Genomic DNA, 16,160 nt, shown 5'->3' with positions numbered 1-16,160 from the left:
CTTTTAGAAAAATACATAGTGTGAAGTGTGTGGAGACACTCCATACTACGGGCTCTCTGGCTACAGAATCGCGCTGATCCTTTTGCTGCAATCCTTTAAATACAAAACCAAGATAAAAACATCCCCCAAGTGGAGGCATGTACCAACAATTGGAATTTAAATTTAACCCAGGTCCCAGACCTGGGTGGTCTACACCTTAATGGGAACAGAAGAGAATTTGCATGGAATGACCCTCTACAGTAATCAAAGTATCTCTTAACTCTTAGGATCTGTTTTATCTTTTAGTCTACTTTTGTAAGATTAAGACCATTGTACCACTCGCCCTGAAACTCTTCAAAAGAAACCACACATGACTGTAAATCTTATTTGCATTCATATAGAACATTATACTATTGACCATTCTGAGTGAGTCCAGTGGAGGGAGGAGATGAAAAGGCACTGATGCATATGTGAGAGAGGCGTTTCCTGCAGCACCCCTCTGTGGGGTGTCTTGAAGATGCCAGTGTATTGTCTGTTTCTCAGGAGATCAAAGTATCGAAACTGATGCATATGTGAGAGACGTTTTCCCGCAAACAGATGTCTGTATGTTAATGCACTGTGTGTGTATTGTCTGTCTCAGAAGTATCTGAATTTATTTTATCCTTACAATGACAACACTTCTTTTGCAACTAAATTTCAATATCGTGATAATACCGCATACCGTGATAAAAGCATTTGCAATTAATCGCAACATGAAAATTTGATACCGGCATATCCTTGCTTGCAGGTCAGTGTAATTAACAGGTATGTTTGGATAGACGCTGAAATATATCAATGTTTTGATGCCATGCAAAGATATAACCCTTTTACACACATACAAATATAGAGACAAAAATGAACTGAAACTTTTGTGAAGGAGTTCAGTCAGTCATCAGTAAACGATGATAGAGAAAGATAATTTTTTATTTATAAATGTAAAGTTACTGCGCCATTTTCATGGATTAATTATTACCAAAGCTCCTCAAGATGTATGAAATATGTGTGAATGCTTAAATTTAAGTTAAGTTTAATTCATTAAAGGAGTCATATGATGCGGCTAAAAAGAACAGTATGTTGTGTATTTGGTGAAATGAAATGTGTTTATGCGGTTTAAGGTTCAAAAACACATTATTTTCCACATACTGTACATTATTGTTTCTCCTCTATGCCCCGCCTTTCTGAAACGCTCGATTTCTACAAAGCTCATCGGTCTGAAAAGCGAGGTGTGCTGTGATTGGCCAGCTATCCAGTGCGTTGTGATTGGCTGAATACCTCAAGCGTGTGACGGAAATGTTACGCCCCTCACCATACTGTGATGATGCCCTGTCCGGCCGGAGCGACGAGACAGACACATTAAAACCCATTATAAACGAGGCATTCGTTGCATCCAGTGGGGACATAATTATGGATTATAATGACTTATACTGTCTTTTTACGTGTTGCATTGCATCGCACCGTGTAAACATAAAACCATGTCTGCATTTGTGATCGCACACAAAAACATATTCATTACCGTGATATACCGCATTACCGAATACCGGCACAAGTCTACCTTCACGACATGGCGGCGGCAGCAACAATACTACAGCGAGAATAAAAGTTACGCCTTCTTTCTTTGCGTGAACATTTGGGCGGCGTTATGCAAATCTTCCCACATCGTGATATAGATATGTGGGGGCGTGTTAGAACGAGCCGTTTTAGTTAGGCGTGGCTGACTCTTAACTTTTATAAAGAATATCTCTTTGGATTTGAGACTTTAGTCTTTGCAACTTTACAGATCTTCTTTATGCACCAAGAGCTTGTAACACTCCAAAGAGAAAGGAACAACTGAAATCGCATCATATGACCCCTTTAAATATTATACATTTACCTCAGCTTATGTCATTTATTGTAAAATAAATATATATGAAATATTTATTTCTTATATATATACAGTATATATATGGTTAATGTCTCCGTATGTGCTTTCTCCTCGTCTGAAACCCAGGTTTCGCTGCATCGTTTACCCGTTCAAGCCCAAACTCACGCTCTTTGTCGCAAAGGTGTCAATAGGGGCGATATGGGTGCTCGCTCTCACCATAATGTTTCCCTCTGTGTTAATGTTGACCGTCGAGCAAGAAAAAGGGCATGTCATGGTTCACAGTGACAACAGCACATACCCGCTGTACTCCTGCTACGAGACCTGGCCCGACCCGGAGATGAGGAAAGTGTACACCACCGTCCTGTTCCTACACGTGTACGTCATTCCCCTGGCGCTCATCATGCTCATGTACGGCCGGATCGGCGCAAAGCTGTACGCCACAGCCATCCTAGCCAGTGCTGAGCAACCCGATGTTCGCACGTCTCAAAGAAAGATCCGAGTGATAAAGATGCTGATTGTGGTGGCTCTGCTTTTCATGCTGTCCTGGCTGCCGCTGTGGACGCTCATGCTGCTGACCGATTACGCCCGTCCAGACGAGGACAATCTGGAGCTCCTCACTAGCTATATATTCCCTCTCTCTCATTGGCTGGCCTTCTCCAATTCCAGCGTAAACCCCATTATCTACGGCTACTTCAACGAGAACTTCAAGAGAGGCTTTCAGGCCGTGTGTCAGCATCAGGCTTGTTGCTGGGGCCGAAAGAAGACGAGATTCAGCATCAAACGGCCCAGAGCTGGGAGCCCTTTGAATACGGCCGTTAGCAGCCACCCGCTCAGCCTGGGCTCGAGAACGAACCGGATCTTCACCGAGAGTGACCTGACGGGATGCGTTTGCCTGGAGCTGGAGCACCGGAGAGTGTCGATGGACACCAAGGGCTCTTCGGCCGAAGGGGGAAACAGCGGCATGTCTATAAAAAGGGAAATTCACTTCGAAGAGATTGACAAGGTGTCTTCTGCAGGAGGGAAAATATACAATGCCTGGGAGCATTGAAACCACAGTAGACTGATGTATCAGCCATCCTGATTAATCAGCTGACATTTATTGGTGCTGACATGCTTCTGTTTTCAGTTCTTAGCTACATTTATTTCTAGGGATGCACGATATTGGATTTTTGCCGATATCCGATATGCCGATATTTTTCAACTCATTTTGGCCGATTGCCGATACCGATATATTTATTTTGTTTGGAAACAACACCAAGTCTCACCTGTGCAGAAATTATAAGCAAATTATTTTTACTTTTGGTTAGCTTTTAAAAAGAACTTATTTGTTAGAATTAAAGAAACAATAATGAAGTTATTTTATAATGACAGTACATTGAAGATTTGAAAATAACTATAAATAAACTATATTGAATCGCTGCATTTTTTCTTTACCGTAACATTTTATTTTAAGATTTAAAATTTTTTTAATGGTCTAAAGCAAAAGAGTTGTACAAATTCTGAAAATCTTTTAGAGCTCATAATTTGTTTAAAAAATATAACATATTACACATTAATGACTAAATCAGTATATATAAAATAATTTAATTAAATGTGTCATGTTTGTGATTTTTTGTTATTACTGTGTACTCTATCATACACTAAACACGTCATTCTGTACCTGCTTTATCAGTTTAAATGCAGCGATCCAAAACCGTGAATCTATTCATCATTCAGGCAAAACTGTGCTTCAAGAATGAGCCACAATGCTGAGAAAACTCAGATTTTGCTGTAAAGCAGCCCTAAAAGACAATAGTGACGCTTCGATTGATAAACCCAAATCAGTTGTTTATCTTAGGAAAAACATTATTTGTGCTATTGTTAAAAAGTTTGAAATAATTTTATTGTAATTTGTTTATAATAATTAAATATGTTTATTTTTATTTAAAATGTATTTTAGTTTTGAAAAATGTTTTTGAAAGTCTCTTCTGTTCACCAAGGCTGCATTTATTTAATCAAAAATACAGTAAAAATAGTGAAATCGTGAAATATTATTACAATGTAAAATATGGTTTCTATGTGAGTATCTGTTAAACTGTAATGTATTTCTGTGATGCGCAGCTGTATTTTCAGCATCATTACTGCAGTCTTCAGTGTCACATGATCTTCAGAAATCAGTATAATATGCTGATCTGCTGCTCGAGAAACATTTCTGATTATTATCAATGTTGAACACAGTCGTGCTGCACAATATTTTTGTGGAAACTGTGATGCATTTTATTTTTCAGGATTCACAGATGAACAGAAAGTTCAAAAGAACAGCATTTATTGGAAATAGAAATCAATTGTAACATTATAAATGTCTTTACTGTCACTTTTGATCCCTTGAATGCATCCTTGCTGAGTAAAATTATTAGATTACACCGTAATGCCATATCTGACGATCTTCAGTGAAATCACCTGACCTAATTCATCATAGCCTGCTGTGAGGCTTTTAATTTGACATTCGCAATCTTGTTGCTTGCATATCGTGATTTGTAAATATTGCACACATTCAGTGTTTGTATACAGATGTTTTCTACAGATAAATTAAGTAACCTCATTGTTCAGCGGTTGTTTGAGAAGCAGTATTTTGGTGCAATACAGCAGACAAAACGAACAAGAATAAAGCTCTCAGATTTAGGTGGTTTTATGAACTAATCATAAAATGTTAATTAGAGAAGAGTTAAATGCACGAGATGAACGTGATCGCAGTGTTGTCTGTAAATTGGTATTCCTTAATAACTAAATGATTGTCTTTGCATCAGATTCTAAGGAAACATATGTGAAGCGTTTTATCATTTAGCCTTACGCAGGAAATGTGTGTGAGCTGACATTTAACGAGTGAAATGAATTGCTCTCCCTCTTTATAGAAATACAATAGAGCTATTGACAAACGGAAGCATTTCTGAGAAAATGACAGGAAAACTACACGCACCTGCAGCAAATTACAGCACTGTGAGCCTCTCTCATGGCAGAAAGTCATAATTTCCCTTGAGAGATGAAGTTCTGTTCCTGACCTGCAAGAATATGCTGGAAAATGAAGGATTACTCTGTTGATGTGCCTGGAGTATTGAAGATGAAAATCGAATGTGCTCAGAGCCACTTGAACCTCCGATGTGTTTTTAGTATTTAGCTGAAACTACACCGTATGCTGCTCTAACATTTACATGTTGCATGTTATGAAAGTAACATTTACTTTCTTAATTCATGCCCCTGGTCTTACTCATAATAGGCTTGCCGCGATAGACGGTGCTGACGGTGATACCGGTGTTAAGCTGTGAGGTGAGACAGACAAGACGAGTGAGGCGAGACAGACAAGAAGGATTACAAGAAGAGTGAGGTGAGACAGACAAGACGAGTGAGGCGAGACAGACAAGAAGGATTACAAGAAGAGTGAGGTGAGACAGACAAGACGAGTGAGGCGAGACAGACAAGAAGGATTACAAGAAGAGTGAGGTGAGACAGACAAGACGAGTGAGGCGAGACAGACAAGAAGAGTGAGGCGAGACAGACAAGAAGGATTACAAGAAGAGTGAGGTGAGACAGACGTGACAGATGGCACATGAAGTCAGATTTATCATGAAACACAATGTAGCATTAATCTGAGTGAAACTGACGTTTTGATAAGGTTTATTAGCCTGTTTTGAAGTTTTCTTGTATAGTGTCTTTCAGTGCTTGCAGTGGTGTGATATTCTGCAGGTCGCTGACGTGAACCACATCACGCTTTTATTTTTAGATGTTGTTTGTCTTGCTGTTGTGCTACCTACCTACTAGACTGACAATTTATATGAGAGAACTTTAACTGAGGAATAATCCTGATCCAAGTTCGTGCTTTGGTCTTAAATTTAAAATTTGCTTAAAATGAGTTTGTTTCTTCATCAGATTTGTAGAAATGTAGCACTGCATCAGTGTCTCAGCAATGCATGCTCTGCAGTGAATGGGTGCCGTCAGAATGAGAGTCCAAACAGCTGATAAAAACATCACAATAATCCACAGCACTCCAGTCCATCAGTTAACATCTGGAGAAGACAAAAGCTGAAAGGACTCTCCTTCTGTTTGGACTCTCATTCTGACGGCACCCATTCACTGCAGAGCATGCATTGCTGAGACACTGATGCAGTGCTACATTTCTCCAAACCTGACGAAGACACAAACTCATCCACATCTACGTTACTTGGATAGTTTGAGGATGAGATTATTTTCAGCAAATTTTCATTTTTGGGTGTACTGTTGCTTTAATTTGAATGAGTATTGATATTTTTGCGTGTCATTTTATTGTTTTCTCTACTGTCTTTAAGTACTATTTCAGCATCTGTAGTGCCGTATCTCTATATAGATCCTTTTTTTTTTTCAACTGTTGGGCTAGATAATAATAGTTCATGAAAAGCACAAAAATTAGACTGATGCAAATGTATAAACTCTTCAACTCTGAATTGTTTCATGATTGTAGAGAAAGAGGTAGATTCTTCACACTCAGTGTGATTTAAATGTCGCTTTTACTGAAATGAAAAATCGTCATTGTAAGATTAAATAAATAATTGAAAATATGTAACATTGCAGAAACATGTTTGGCTATTAAACAATGATTTAGTGTTTTAGAGAGTTAGTATAGTGTCTGTGTTTGTATTTGATTTTGTATCGTAAAATCATATTTAGTAGATGTGTGTATGAGTGAATGTTATATAGGGGTTAAACGTCTTCTGCCATCAGCACACAATAGCTCATTGTCCCTCATGTAAGTGACTCATTTCCCTGCAGGTGAGGTGAATAATAGTCTGCCGCCGTTTACTTCCAACCTTTTCGCTCTGTGTCTCTGCGGCCCACGGCATGTGGATTATTAGAATAAACCCACGGGGTCACAACCACGCAAAACAGCCGAGCCTTTAAGATTTAAAACACTTATTGTTGAATGTTGTATATATTGTGTCTTGAGTGTGAACACTAGAGATCACAGTCCTGTCCTTTTTTTCATGGTTTTGTACTTTTTCAGTTTTCCAGTAATTAGAATAACTTATGAAATTACTATTACAAATAAATATTTTAAAGAATAGCTATTATTTTGAATTATTATTATTTTAAGAAACTTGATATTATTTTATGTTTTTATTAGTATTACTATAATTTAACCATTAGTTAAATAAAAATAAAAATGCATTTATTGTTATTATTTTACTAAATATGATATTACTATGATTATTATTACTTTTTAAATATGATATTTAACATTCTTTAAAATATTATTATTATTACTACTACTACATTATTAAATATGATATTTATTATTATTATTTGAATCATTTAACTATTCTTTAAATTACTTTTTAAATAATAATTTTAATATAATATTTTGTTTTAATTATTCGAATTATTTAACAATTCTTTAAATAAAAAATAAATGATAATTATTTAAAATTATTATTTTAATAAATATGATATTTTTATTACTATTTATTATTAGATCTTAAATAATAATTATTATACTAAATCATTATAATTAGTGCTATTATTATACATAAATATTATTAATATTATTATTAGAATTCTTAAATTTAAAATCTTTTTTTATTTTAGAATTTTTTTATTAGAATTATTATTATTTGATATTATTTAACAGGTCTTTAAATTTCAAACATTTATTGTTTTCCTCTTGTTTTTTCCCCTATGCACACATAACAGATCCATCATCTGCTGCATCGCCTCAACAGTTTTTGGTCAAGGAACGCGGATGCAGATAGTCGGAAGAAAACTCCAAAAAAGTGCTGCTTCATGAACTGAACATTCGGTATCTTAGCGTCTCTAACAGCATTTGATTTAGGCCTCGTGTATGTTTTAGTGATTAATCGCATCCAAAAGAGAAGTTTTTGTTTACATAATATATGTATGTGTACTGTGTATGTGACCCTGGAGCACAAAACATAGCATACAAAAAAATTGTAGCACTAGCCAACGATGTATTATTGTATGGGTCAAAATTACAGATTTTTCTTTTATGCCAAAAATCATTAGGATATTAAGATCATGTTCCATGAAGATATTTAGTAAATCTCCTACTGTAAATATATCAAAACTTAATGTTTGATTAGTAATATGCATAGCTAAGAACTTCATTTGAACAACTTTAAAGATGATTTTCTCAATATTTAGATTTTTTTGCACCCTCAGATTCCAGATTTTCATACCATTGTATCTCGGCTAAATATTATCATATCATAACAAACCATACATCAATGGAAATATTATTTATTCATGATGATATATAAATCTCAATTTAAAAAAATCGACCCTTATGACTGGTTTTGTGGTCACATATATTTATTATGCATATATAAATACACACATGCATGTATATATTTCAGAAAAAACATGTTATGTTTATATATTAAATATATTTATACATAAAATAAATTATATGAATATAAATATAGACATGTCAATATTTTCAAATATATATACTTTATGTGTGTGTATTTATATATATACATAAGAAATATACACAGCACACACACATATTATGCAAACAAAAACTTTTATTTTGTATGCGATGAATCGCTTGTATATTTATTAGTTGTAAATTTGTCTGTTTTCTGTTGTGATGTACAACACACTGCATTTAGGTGTTTAATTATTGTCACTTATTATGAGTGAAGTTGAAACTAAACCTGCTGAAATAACAGTGTTATGCTGCTTAGTTTGATCGTTGCAGTCATGTTTTTTTATAATAATAAAATAAAGGCTCCAATGGGGTGTTTTGAAGAACCATTTTTGGTTCCCCAAAGAACCTTTTAGTGTAACGCTTCAAACAACTACCTTTTTCTTAGTTTGAAGAACATTTAAAAATTTAAAGAGCATTTTTTCTGCTACATTCTTTAAAATAAAGGTTCTTCATTAGCATTGATGATTCCATGAAGAATCTTTAACATCTGTGGAGCCAATGAAGTTTCTTTAGATTATTAAAATATTCTTCACTCTAAACATCTAAATATTTTTCACAATGTACAAAAAAATAAAAAATAAACATTTGTCAGCTTTAGTGGCGTAGATGGTAAAGCGTGCACCGTAGTCTTTTTGATCGAGTGGAGCGCATTGCGCGCCCGAGCTAGGACCCCGCCCGGCTACAGGCCGCTGTGGGCGGGTGTGCCTAGGGGGCACGGTGAGTGGAAGGTACGGTGAATGAGGGCGACACACCCACCGCGTCCGGTACAAGAGTGCATGAGACGGGCCCGCCCAGGGCCCAACCCTTCCTGGGGAGACTCAGACGGCCGGTCTATCATAAGGGTCCACCACCGGCGGTCGTATAGGGGTGCGGGGCCTGCAGGGTACCTGTCGGGGGCGGCCCGGCGGGGTCGCCGAAGGGACGTCTCGTGTAATGATCCTTCCTTTCGTGCCCTCATTTGTTACGACTTTTTTTTCCCCATGGGTGGAGGCCGCGTCGGAGCCCCTGACCTCCGCCCCGTCTCAGAGAGACCTCTCGCCTTTGCCGGGCTTACCCGATAATGATCCTTCCGCAGGTTCACCTACGGAAACCTTGTTAGGACTTTTACTTCCTCCCGAAAGACAAGTTTGATTGTCTTCTCGGCGCTCCGCCAGGGCCCGCGAGGAGCCCCAGCAGGGCCGATCCGAGGACACACGCTGATCTGCCCACTGTGGTGCGCGTGCAGCCCCGGACATCTAAGGGCATCACAGACCTGTTTTATTGCTCCATCTCGCGTGGCTGAATGCCACTTGTCCCTCTAAGAAGTTGAACGCCGACCGCACAGGGCTGCGTAACTATTTACCAAGCCGGAGTCTCGTTCGTTATCGGAATGAACCAGACAAATCGCTCCACCAACTAAGAACGGCCATGCACCACCACCCACAGAATCGAGAAAGAGCTATCAATCTGTCAATCCTTTCCGTGTCCGGGCCGGGTGAGGTATCCCTTGTTGAGTCAAATTAAGCCAAGGGCTCCACTCCTGGTGGTGCCCTTCCGTCAATTCCTTTAAGTTTCAGCTTTGCAACCATACTCCCCCTGGAACCCAAAGACTTGTGGTTTCCCGCACACTGCCCGGCGGGTCATGGGAATAACGCCGCCGGATCGCGGGTCGGAACTACGATGGTATCTGATCGTCTTCGAACCTCTGACTTTCGTTCTTGATTAATGAAAACATTCTTGGCAAATGCTTTCGCTTTCTTCCGTCTTGCGCCGGTGAAAAGAATTTCACCTCTAGCGGCGCAATACGAATGCCCCCGGCCGTCCCTCTTAATCATGGCCCCGGTTTCCAGAAACCCACAAAATATAACCGGAGTCCTATTCCATTATTCCTAGCTGCAGTATTCAGCGGCGACGGGTGGCCTGCTTTGAACACTCTAATTTTTTCAAAGTAAACGCTCCGGGCCCAGAGGTGACTGGACACCCAGCTATGGGCATCCGGGGGGCGCCGGGAGGCAGGGTCTGGGACAGACGGTGACTTTAAGAAGTGAACTGATTACTGAAAAACATTTTGATAATCTAAATAAGCTTTTTCCACTATAAAGAACCTGGTTAAAGGTTTTCATGGAACCATCAGTGCCAATAAAAAACCTTTATTTTTAAGAGAGGTTTCTTTGACCAGACGACTTTTTACTCTGCACTCTTAAAAATCCCTCTGCACTCTTCTGCAGAAAAAGTTTTTTCTTTCACAGCAATGTTGTAAGAACCCTTTTCAGTTCCTCAAAGAACCTTTCAGGGATCAGTTCCTTCCAGAACCATTTTTATTTTAGTTTGGAGAACATTTTAATAACCTGAAGAACCTTTTGTGGAGGTTTCATCCATGTTTTCCTGCACAATCGGGCTGTTCTAAAAATGTAGTTGCAGGAATAATTACAGAGCCACAGGCTGCATTTTTTGGGCTACTTATATAATGTATCTGCAGACAAAGAAAAATTAACATACATTATGTCAGGGGTCTGGGTCTGGTGTTCTCCCTCTCACCACCAGAGGTCGCCACTTCCCATCCTCCCGGACTCCGTTACCTTGACGCCACACACCTGTACACACACACACACAGCTGTTGCCCATCCTGAGGGCTATTTATACGCCTTCCCCACGCCTCTCTGGGCGGATTATTAAGTGTTGTTATGGGATTGATGCAACCTCTACGTGGCCGTATTGTGTCAGAGTCCGTTTTCTGTTTCAAGCCTGTGTGTCAGAGTCTTAGCTCTGTTTGTTTTCTGTTTTGGTTTTGACTTTGTTTTTCCACTGCAGTCAAATAAACCTGCATTTGGACCCAGACCCCTGTTTACACGGTGTGTTCCTTTACCGCGCCGTGACAGAATAATCCGCCAAGCATGGGTCCAGCAGGAAAGTTCCTCAGTGTCTGCCAGGGAGACCGGCGCATTGAGGATTACGCCAGGGACTTCGTGGGAGTGGCTCGCCAGTCGGCGGCGGAAAGGACCTGCTCAATGGTCTGTTTCTGGGGTGGCCTAACCGAGCCTTTCAAATCCCTTATGCCATTCTGGCACCCCGAGGAGGCGCTGGAGGACTACGTCAACCTGGCTCTGCAGTTGAGCGGCTCAGCCGTCAGGATGGAGTTGGCTGCAGAGCCTGCTCAAAGTTCTCCCGAGGCGGCCATCCCAGGGTTGTCAGAGGCCTCGTCTGCGGCACCCAGTACCTCACGCCCGTTCCTGGAGCATCGCGGGCTGGTAAGCAGCGTGCGGGAACCTCCGCTGATGTCAGTACGAGCGGCGTGGTCTACTCTCAGATTCCCCGAGGCAGCGGTGTCCACTCACAAAGCTCCGGAAGCGGCGGTGTCCGCTCTCAGTTCCCCCGAGACGGTGGTGTCCGCTCTCAGTTCCCCCGAGACGGTGGTGTCCGCTCTCAGTTCCCCCGAGACGGTGGTGTCCGCTCTCAGTTCCCCCGAGACGGTGGTGTCCGCTCTCAGTTCCCCCGAGACGGTGGTGTCCGCTCTCAGTTCCCCCGAGACGGTGGTGTCCGCTCTCAGTTCCCCCGAGGCGGCGGTGCCTGCTCGCCGTTTCCCAGAGGCAGCGGTGTCCTCTCACAAAGCTCCGGAAGCGGCGGTGTCCGCTCTCAGTTCCCCCGAGACGGTGGTGTCCGCTCTCAGTTCCCCCGAGGTGGCGGTGCCTGCTCGCCGTTTCCCAGAGGCAGCGGTGTCCTCTCACAAAGCTCCGGAAGCGGCGGTGTCCGCTCTCAGTTCCCCCGAGGCGGCGGTGCCTGCTCGCCGTTTCCCAGAGGCAGCGGTGTCCTCTCACAAAGCTCCGGAAGCGGCGGTGTCCGCTCTCAGTTCCCCCGAGGCGGCGGTCCCCGCTCACGATCCTCCCTAGGCGGCAGTGCTCGCTCACGATGTTCCCGAAGCGGCGGTGCCCGCTCACGAGCCTTCCGAGGCGGCAGTGGCCGCTCTCAGTTCCCCCGAGGCGGCGGGGTCCGCTCTCAGTTCCCCCGAGGCGGCGGGGTCCGCTCTCAGTTCCCCCGAGGCGGCGGGGTCCGCTCTCAGTTCCCCCGAGGCGGCGGGGTCCGCTCTCAGTTCCCCCGAGGCGGCGGGGTCCGCTCTCAGTTCCCCCGAGGCGGCGGGGTCCGCTCTCAGTTCCCCCGAGGCGGCGGTGTCCGCTCTCAGTTCCCCCGAGGCAGCGGTGTCCGCTCACAAAGCTCCGGAAGCGGTGGTGTCCGCTCTCAGTTCCCCCGAGGCAGCGGTGTCCGCTCACAATGTTCCCGAAGCAGCAGTGCTCGCTCACGAGGCTCCAGAGGCGGCAGTGTCCTCTCTCAGTTCCCCCGAGGCGGCGGTGCCCGCTCGCAATGTTCCCGAAGCAGCAGTGCTCGCTCACGAGGCTCCAGAGGCGGCAGTGTCCTCTCTCAGTTCCCCCGAGGTGGCGGTGCCCACTCGCAGTTTCCCTGAGGCAGCGGTGTCTGCTCACAAGGCCCCGGAAGTGGCGGGGGCCGCTCTCAGTTCCCCCAAGGTGGCGGTGTCCGCTCTCAGTTCCCCCGAGGCGGCGGTGCCCGCTCGCAGTTTCCCCGAGGCGGCGGTGCCCGCTCGCAGTTTCCCCGAGGCGGCGGTGCCCGCTCGCAGTTTCCCCGAGGCGGCGGTGCCCGCTCGCAGTTTCCCCGAGGCGGCGGTGCCCGCTCGCAGTTTCCCCGAGGCGGCGGTGCCCGCTCGCAGTTTCCCCGAGGCGGCGGTGCCCGCTCGCAGTTTCCCCGAGGCGGCGGTGCCCGCTCGCAGTTTCCCCGAGGCGGCGGTGCCCGCTCGCAGTTTCCCCGAGGCGGCGGTGCCCGCTCGCAGTTTCCCCGAGGCGGCGGTGCCCGCTCGCAGTTTCCCCGAGGCGGCGGTGCCCGCTCGCAGTTTCCCCGAGGCGGCGGTGCCCGCTCGCAGTTTCCCCGAGGCGGCGGTGCCCGCTCGCAGTTTCCCCGAGGCGGCGGTGCCCGCTCGCAGTTTCCCCGAGGCGGCGGTGCCCGCTCGCAGTTTCCCCGAGGCGGCGGTGCCCGCTCGCAGTTTCCCCGAGGCGGCGGTGCCCGCTCGCAGTTTCCCCGAGGCGGCGGTGCCCGCTCGCAGTTTCCCCGAGGCGGCGGTGCCCGCTCGCAGTTTCCCCGAGGCGGCGGTGCCCGCTCGCAGTTTCCCCGAGGCGGCGGTGCCCGCTCGCAGTTTCCCCGAGGCGGCGGTGCCCGCTCGCAGTTTCCCCGAGGCGGCGGTGCCCGCTCGCAGTTTCCCCGAGGCGGCGGTGCCCGCTCGCAGTTTCCCCGAGGCGGCGGTGCCCGCTCGCAGTTTCCCCGAGGCGGCGGTGCCCGCTCGCAGTTTCCCCGAGGCGGCGGTGCCCGCTCGCAGTTTCCCCGAGGCGGCGGTGCCCGCTCGCAGTTTCCCCGAGGCGGCGGTGCCCGCTCGCAGTTTCCCCGAGGCGGCGGTGCCCGCTCGCAGTTTCCCCGAGGCGGCGGTGCCCGCTCGCAGTTTCCCCGAGGCGGCGGTGCCCGCTCGCAGTTTCCCCGAGGCGGCGGTGCCCGCTCGCAGTTTCCCCGAGGCGGCGGTGCCCGCTCGCAGTTTCCCCGAGGCGGCGGTGCCCGCTCGCAGTTTCCCCGAGGCGGCGGTGCCCGCTCGCAGTTTCCCCGAGGCGGCGGTGCCCGCTCGCAGTTTCCCCGAGGCGGCGGTGCCCGCTCGCAGTTTCCCCGAGGCGGCGGTGCCCGCTCGCAGTTTCCCCGAGGCGGCGGTGCCCGCTCGCAGTTTCCCCGAGGCGGCGGTGCCCGCTCGCAGTTTCCCCGAGGCGGCGGTGCCCGCTCGCAGTTTCCCCGAGGCGGCGGTGCCCGCTCGCAGTTTCCCCGAGGCGGCGGTGCCCGCTCGCAGTTTCCCCGAGGCGGCGGTGCCCGCTCGCAGTTTCCCCGAGGCGGCGGTGCCCGCTCGCAGTTTCCCCGAGGCGGCGGTGCCCGCTCGCAGTTTCCCCGAGGCGGCGGTGCCCGCTCGCAGTTTCCCCGAGGCGGCGGTGCCCGCTCGCAGTTTCCCCGAGGCGGCGGTGCCCGCTCGCAGTTTCCCCGAGGCGGCGGTGCCCGCTCGCAGTTTCCCCGAGGCGGCGGTGCCCGCTCGCAGTTTCCCCGAGGCGGCGGTGCCCGCTCGCAGTTTCCCCGAGGCGGCGGTGCCCGCTCGCAGTTTCCCCGAGGCGGCGGTGCCCGCTCGCAGTTTCCCCGAGGCGGCGGTGCCCGCTCGCAGTTTCCCCGAGGCGGCGGTGCCCGCTCGCAGTTTCCCCGAGGCGGCGGTGCCCGCTCGCAGTTTCCCCGAGGCGGCGGTGCCCGCTCGCAGTTTCCCCGAGGCGGCGGTGTCCGCTCTCAGTTCCCCCGAGGGCCTTTTCAAGGCGGCAGCTCCACACACACCGCTAAATCAAATGATTTTAAAAAGCGCTTAGTGAGGGAGGAACCGGAGCTTTTCGTAACTCCGAATCAGTTTAACCATGCGTAGCAAAATGATTCACTTTTCGAAGTGCTCGCTTCAGAGCGCGTGTCGCGAATCTTTTGATTCAGATCGGGACTTCAAAGCGCGTATTGTGAATCATTTGATCCAAATCGGAAATTCTTAGTGGATTTGCGAATCTTTTTATTCAGATCGGCAATTTAAAGCGTGTATCGCGAATCATTTGATTCAGTTTGGAACTTCGGAGCGAGTCCTTTGATTCAGATCTGAATACTGGTTCGCGAATCATTTATCAGATCGGATCTTCAAAGCGTGCATCGTGAATCGTTTTATTTGAGAAAGGGTTGTGAATCTTTTGATTCTGATCGGGTTCTCGGAGTGCGTGCGTATCGTATGTAATAGGTTTACACGTTTATTACACCATGTATGCAATAAATTTACACATTAGGAGGACACATAGGATGAACATAGAGATGCAGTATTAATTGGTTCTTTATACATAACAGTATATGTGCCAAATGTTGACAAAAATCTCGCTGTGCCTCTGATGCCCAAACAGGTGTATACATACATACAGGTGTGTGCACAGTCAGCTCGGCGTGTTTGGAGCCGGACTCAGTGCGCATGCGCAGTTCGCCATATTGCGCAGCAGGGCGTGAGGTGGTGCGTCCAGAGCGTCGCGGCTACATTGTGTGTTTTTGTAAACCCTCCTCTTAATAATATATTGTGCCAAATCCCGTCTAACAGAGTTCTCGCTCAAAAGTCTGTCGTCGCGTTAAATCGTCGTAGACATCAGCGGAACGCGCGGTTAGCCGCTAACAAGATTCACATCAAAACCACCACAACTGGACAGATAAAGAGATTCATTCACAGGTGACATAACAGGTATGTAATTCCAATACAAATGTCCACATTTAAACGTGTTTTATTTGTCTATATCATAAGTTAAAATCTGAATCAGCCGCCGCTTGGGTGCTAGCATTAGCATGTGATGCTAGTACGCAGACTCGTTGTTTACATTGACTTCAGCTCGTCGCATTCACGAGTTCTGCAGCTCTATAAGTCCTCGCAGCTGAAGTGTGTGAAGGATTCATGTGCTGTGAGACGCTTTATAAACTCGAGAGATTTATTTAGTAGCTTATATTTGTGTTAGCTTTACTAAAACTTGTAGCCGAATATGAAAGTGATGTTCTGACGTAATATAAATCGCATTTTTATATTATATAAATAATGTGTACATTTTTAATGTATTATAATTGTAAATTTAGTCTTTATAAAATGTTATTTTTTTATGTATTTTATTTACATTTTAATATATAATGTGTTTTTATATTATATATACATTATTTTGTTTTTTTACACACTCTCACACACACTCTCACACACACACACACACTCTCACA

At 45.9% G+C, this 16,160-nt stretch overlaps 2 protein-coding genes and 2 long non-coding RNA genes across 8 annotated transcripts in view; 3 read left to right on the top strand and 1 right to left on the bottom strand.

Moving 5' to 3' along the window:
* The window catches only part of npffr1l3 (neuropeptide FF receptor 1 like 3), a 10,729-nt gene extending 7,724 nt beyond the window's left edge, over positions 1 to 3,005 (top strand). Inside the window, exon 4 of the mRNA XM_016243561.1 lies at positions 2,006 to 3,005. Coding sequence (XP_016099047.1) covers positions 2,006 to 2,927 — 922 coding nt within the window. The 3' untranslated portion in view covers positions 2,928 to 3,005. The remainder of the gene's footprint in view (positions 1 to 2,005) is intronic.
* The window catches only part of LOC107559660 (uncharacterized), an 18,613-nt gene extending 8,770 nt beyond the window's left edge, over positions 1 to 9,843 (bottom strand). The window contains exons 1-2 of the long non-coding RNA XR_001605652.1: positions 9,529 to 9,843; positions 50 to 56 (exon numbers count right to left, since the gene is read on the bottom strand). This is a non-coding gene — a long non-coding RNA (uncharacterized lncRNA). The remainder of the gene's footprint in view (positions 1 to 49; positions 57 to 9,528) is intronic.
* Positions 1 to 10,351, top strand: part of LOC107559661 (uncharacterized) — a 23,462-nt gene extending 13,111 nt beyond the window's left edge. Inside the window, exons 1-2 of one of the 2 annotated variants that reach the window (XR_001605654.1) lie at positions 6,649 to 6,683; positions 9,843 to 10,169. This is a non-coding gene — a long non-coding RNA (uncharacterized lncRNA). Of the gene's footprint in view, positions 1 to 6,648; positions 6,684 to 9,842 lie in introns of those variants that run through there. The other variant, XR_001605653.1, reaches the window with a different exon arrangement.
* Positions 10,352 to 15,364: 5,013 nt separating this feature from the next.
* The window catches only part of smad4a (SMAD family member 4a), a 19,301-nt gene continuing 18,505 nt past the window's right edge, over positions 15,365 to 16,160 (top strand). For all 4 annotated transcript variants that reach the window (XM_016243560.1, XM_016243558.1, XM_016243559.1 and 1 more), the window contains exon 1: positions 15,365 to 15,642. The gene's annotated coding sequence lies outside the window, so the exon portion shown is untranslated. The remainder of the gene's footprint in view (positions 15,643 to 16,160) is intronic.

The sequence above is a fragment of the Sinocyclocheilus grahami genome, unplaced genomic scaffold (genome assembly GCF_001515645.1).
Source record: "Sinocyclocheilus grahami isolate Dianchi unplaced genomic scaffold, SAMN03320097.WGS_v1.1 scaffold694.1, whole genome shotgun sequence".
Lineage (NCBI taxonomy): Eukaryota > Metazoa > Chordata > Actinopteri > Cypriniformes > Cyprinidae > Sinocyclocheilus > Sinocyclocheilus grahami.
This window is presented reverse-complemented; position numbering and strand designations above follow the sequence as displayed.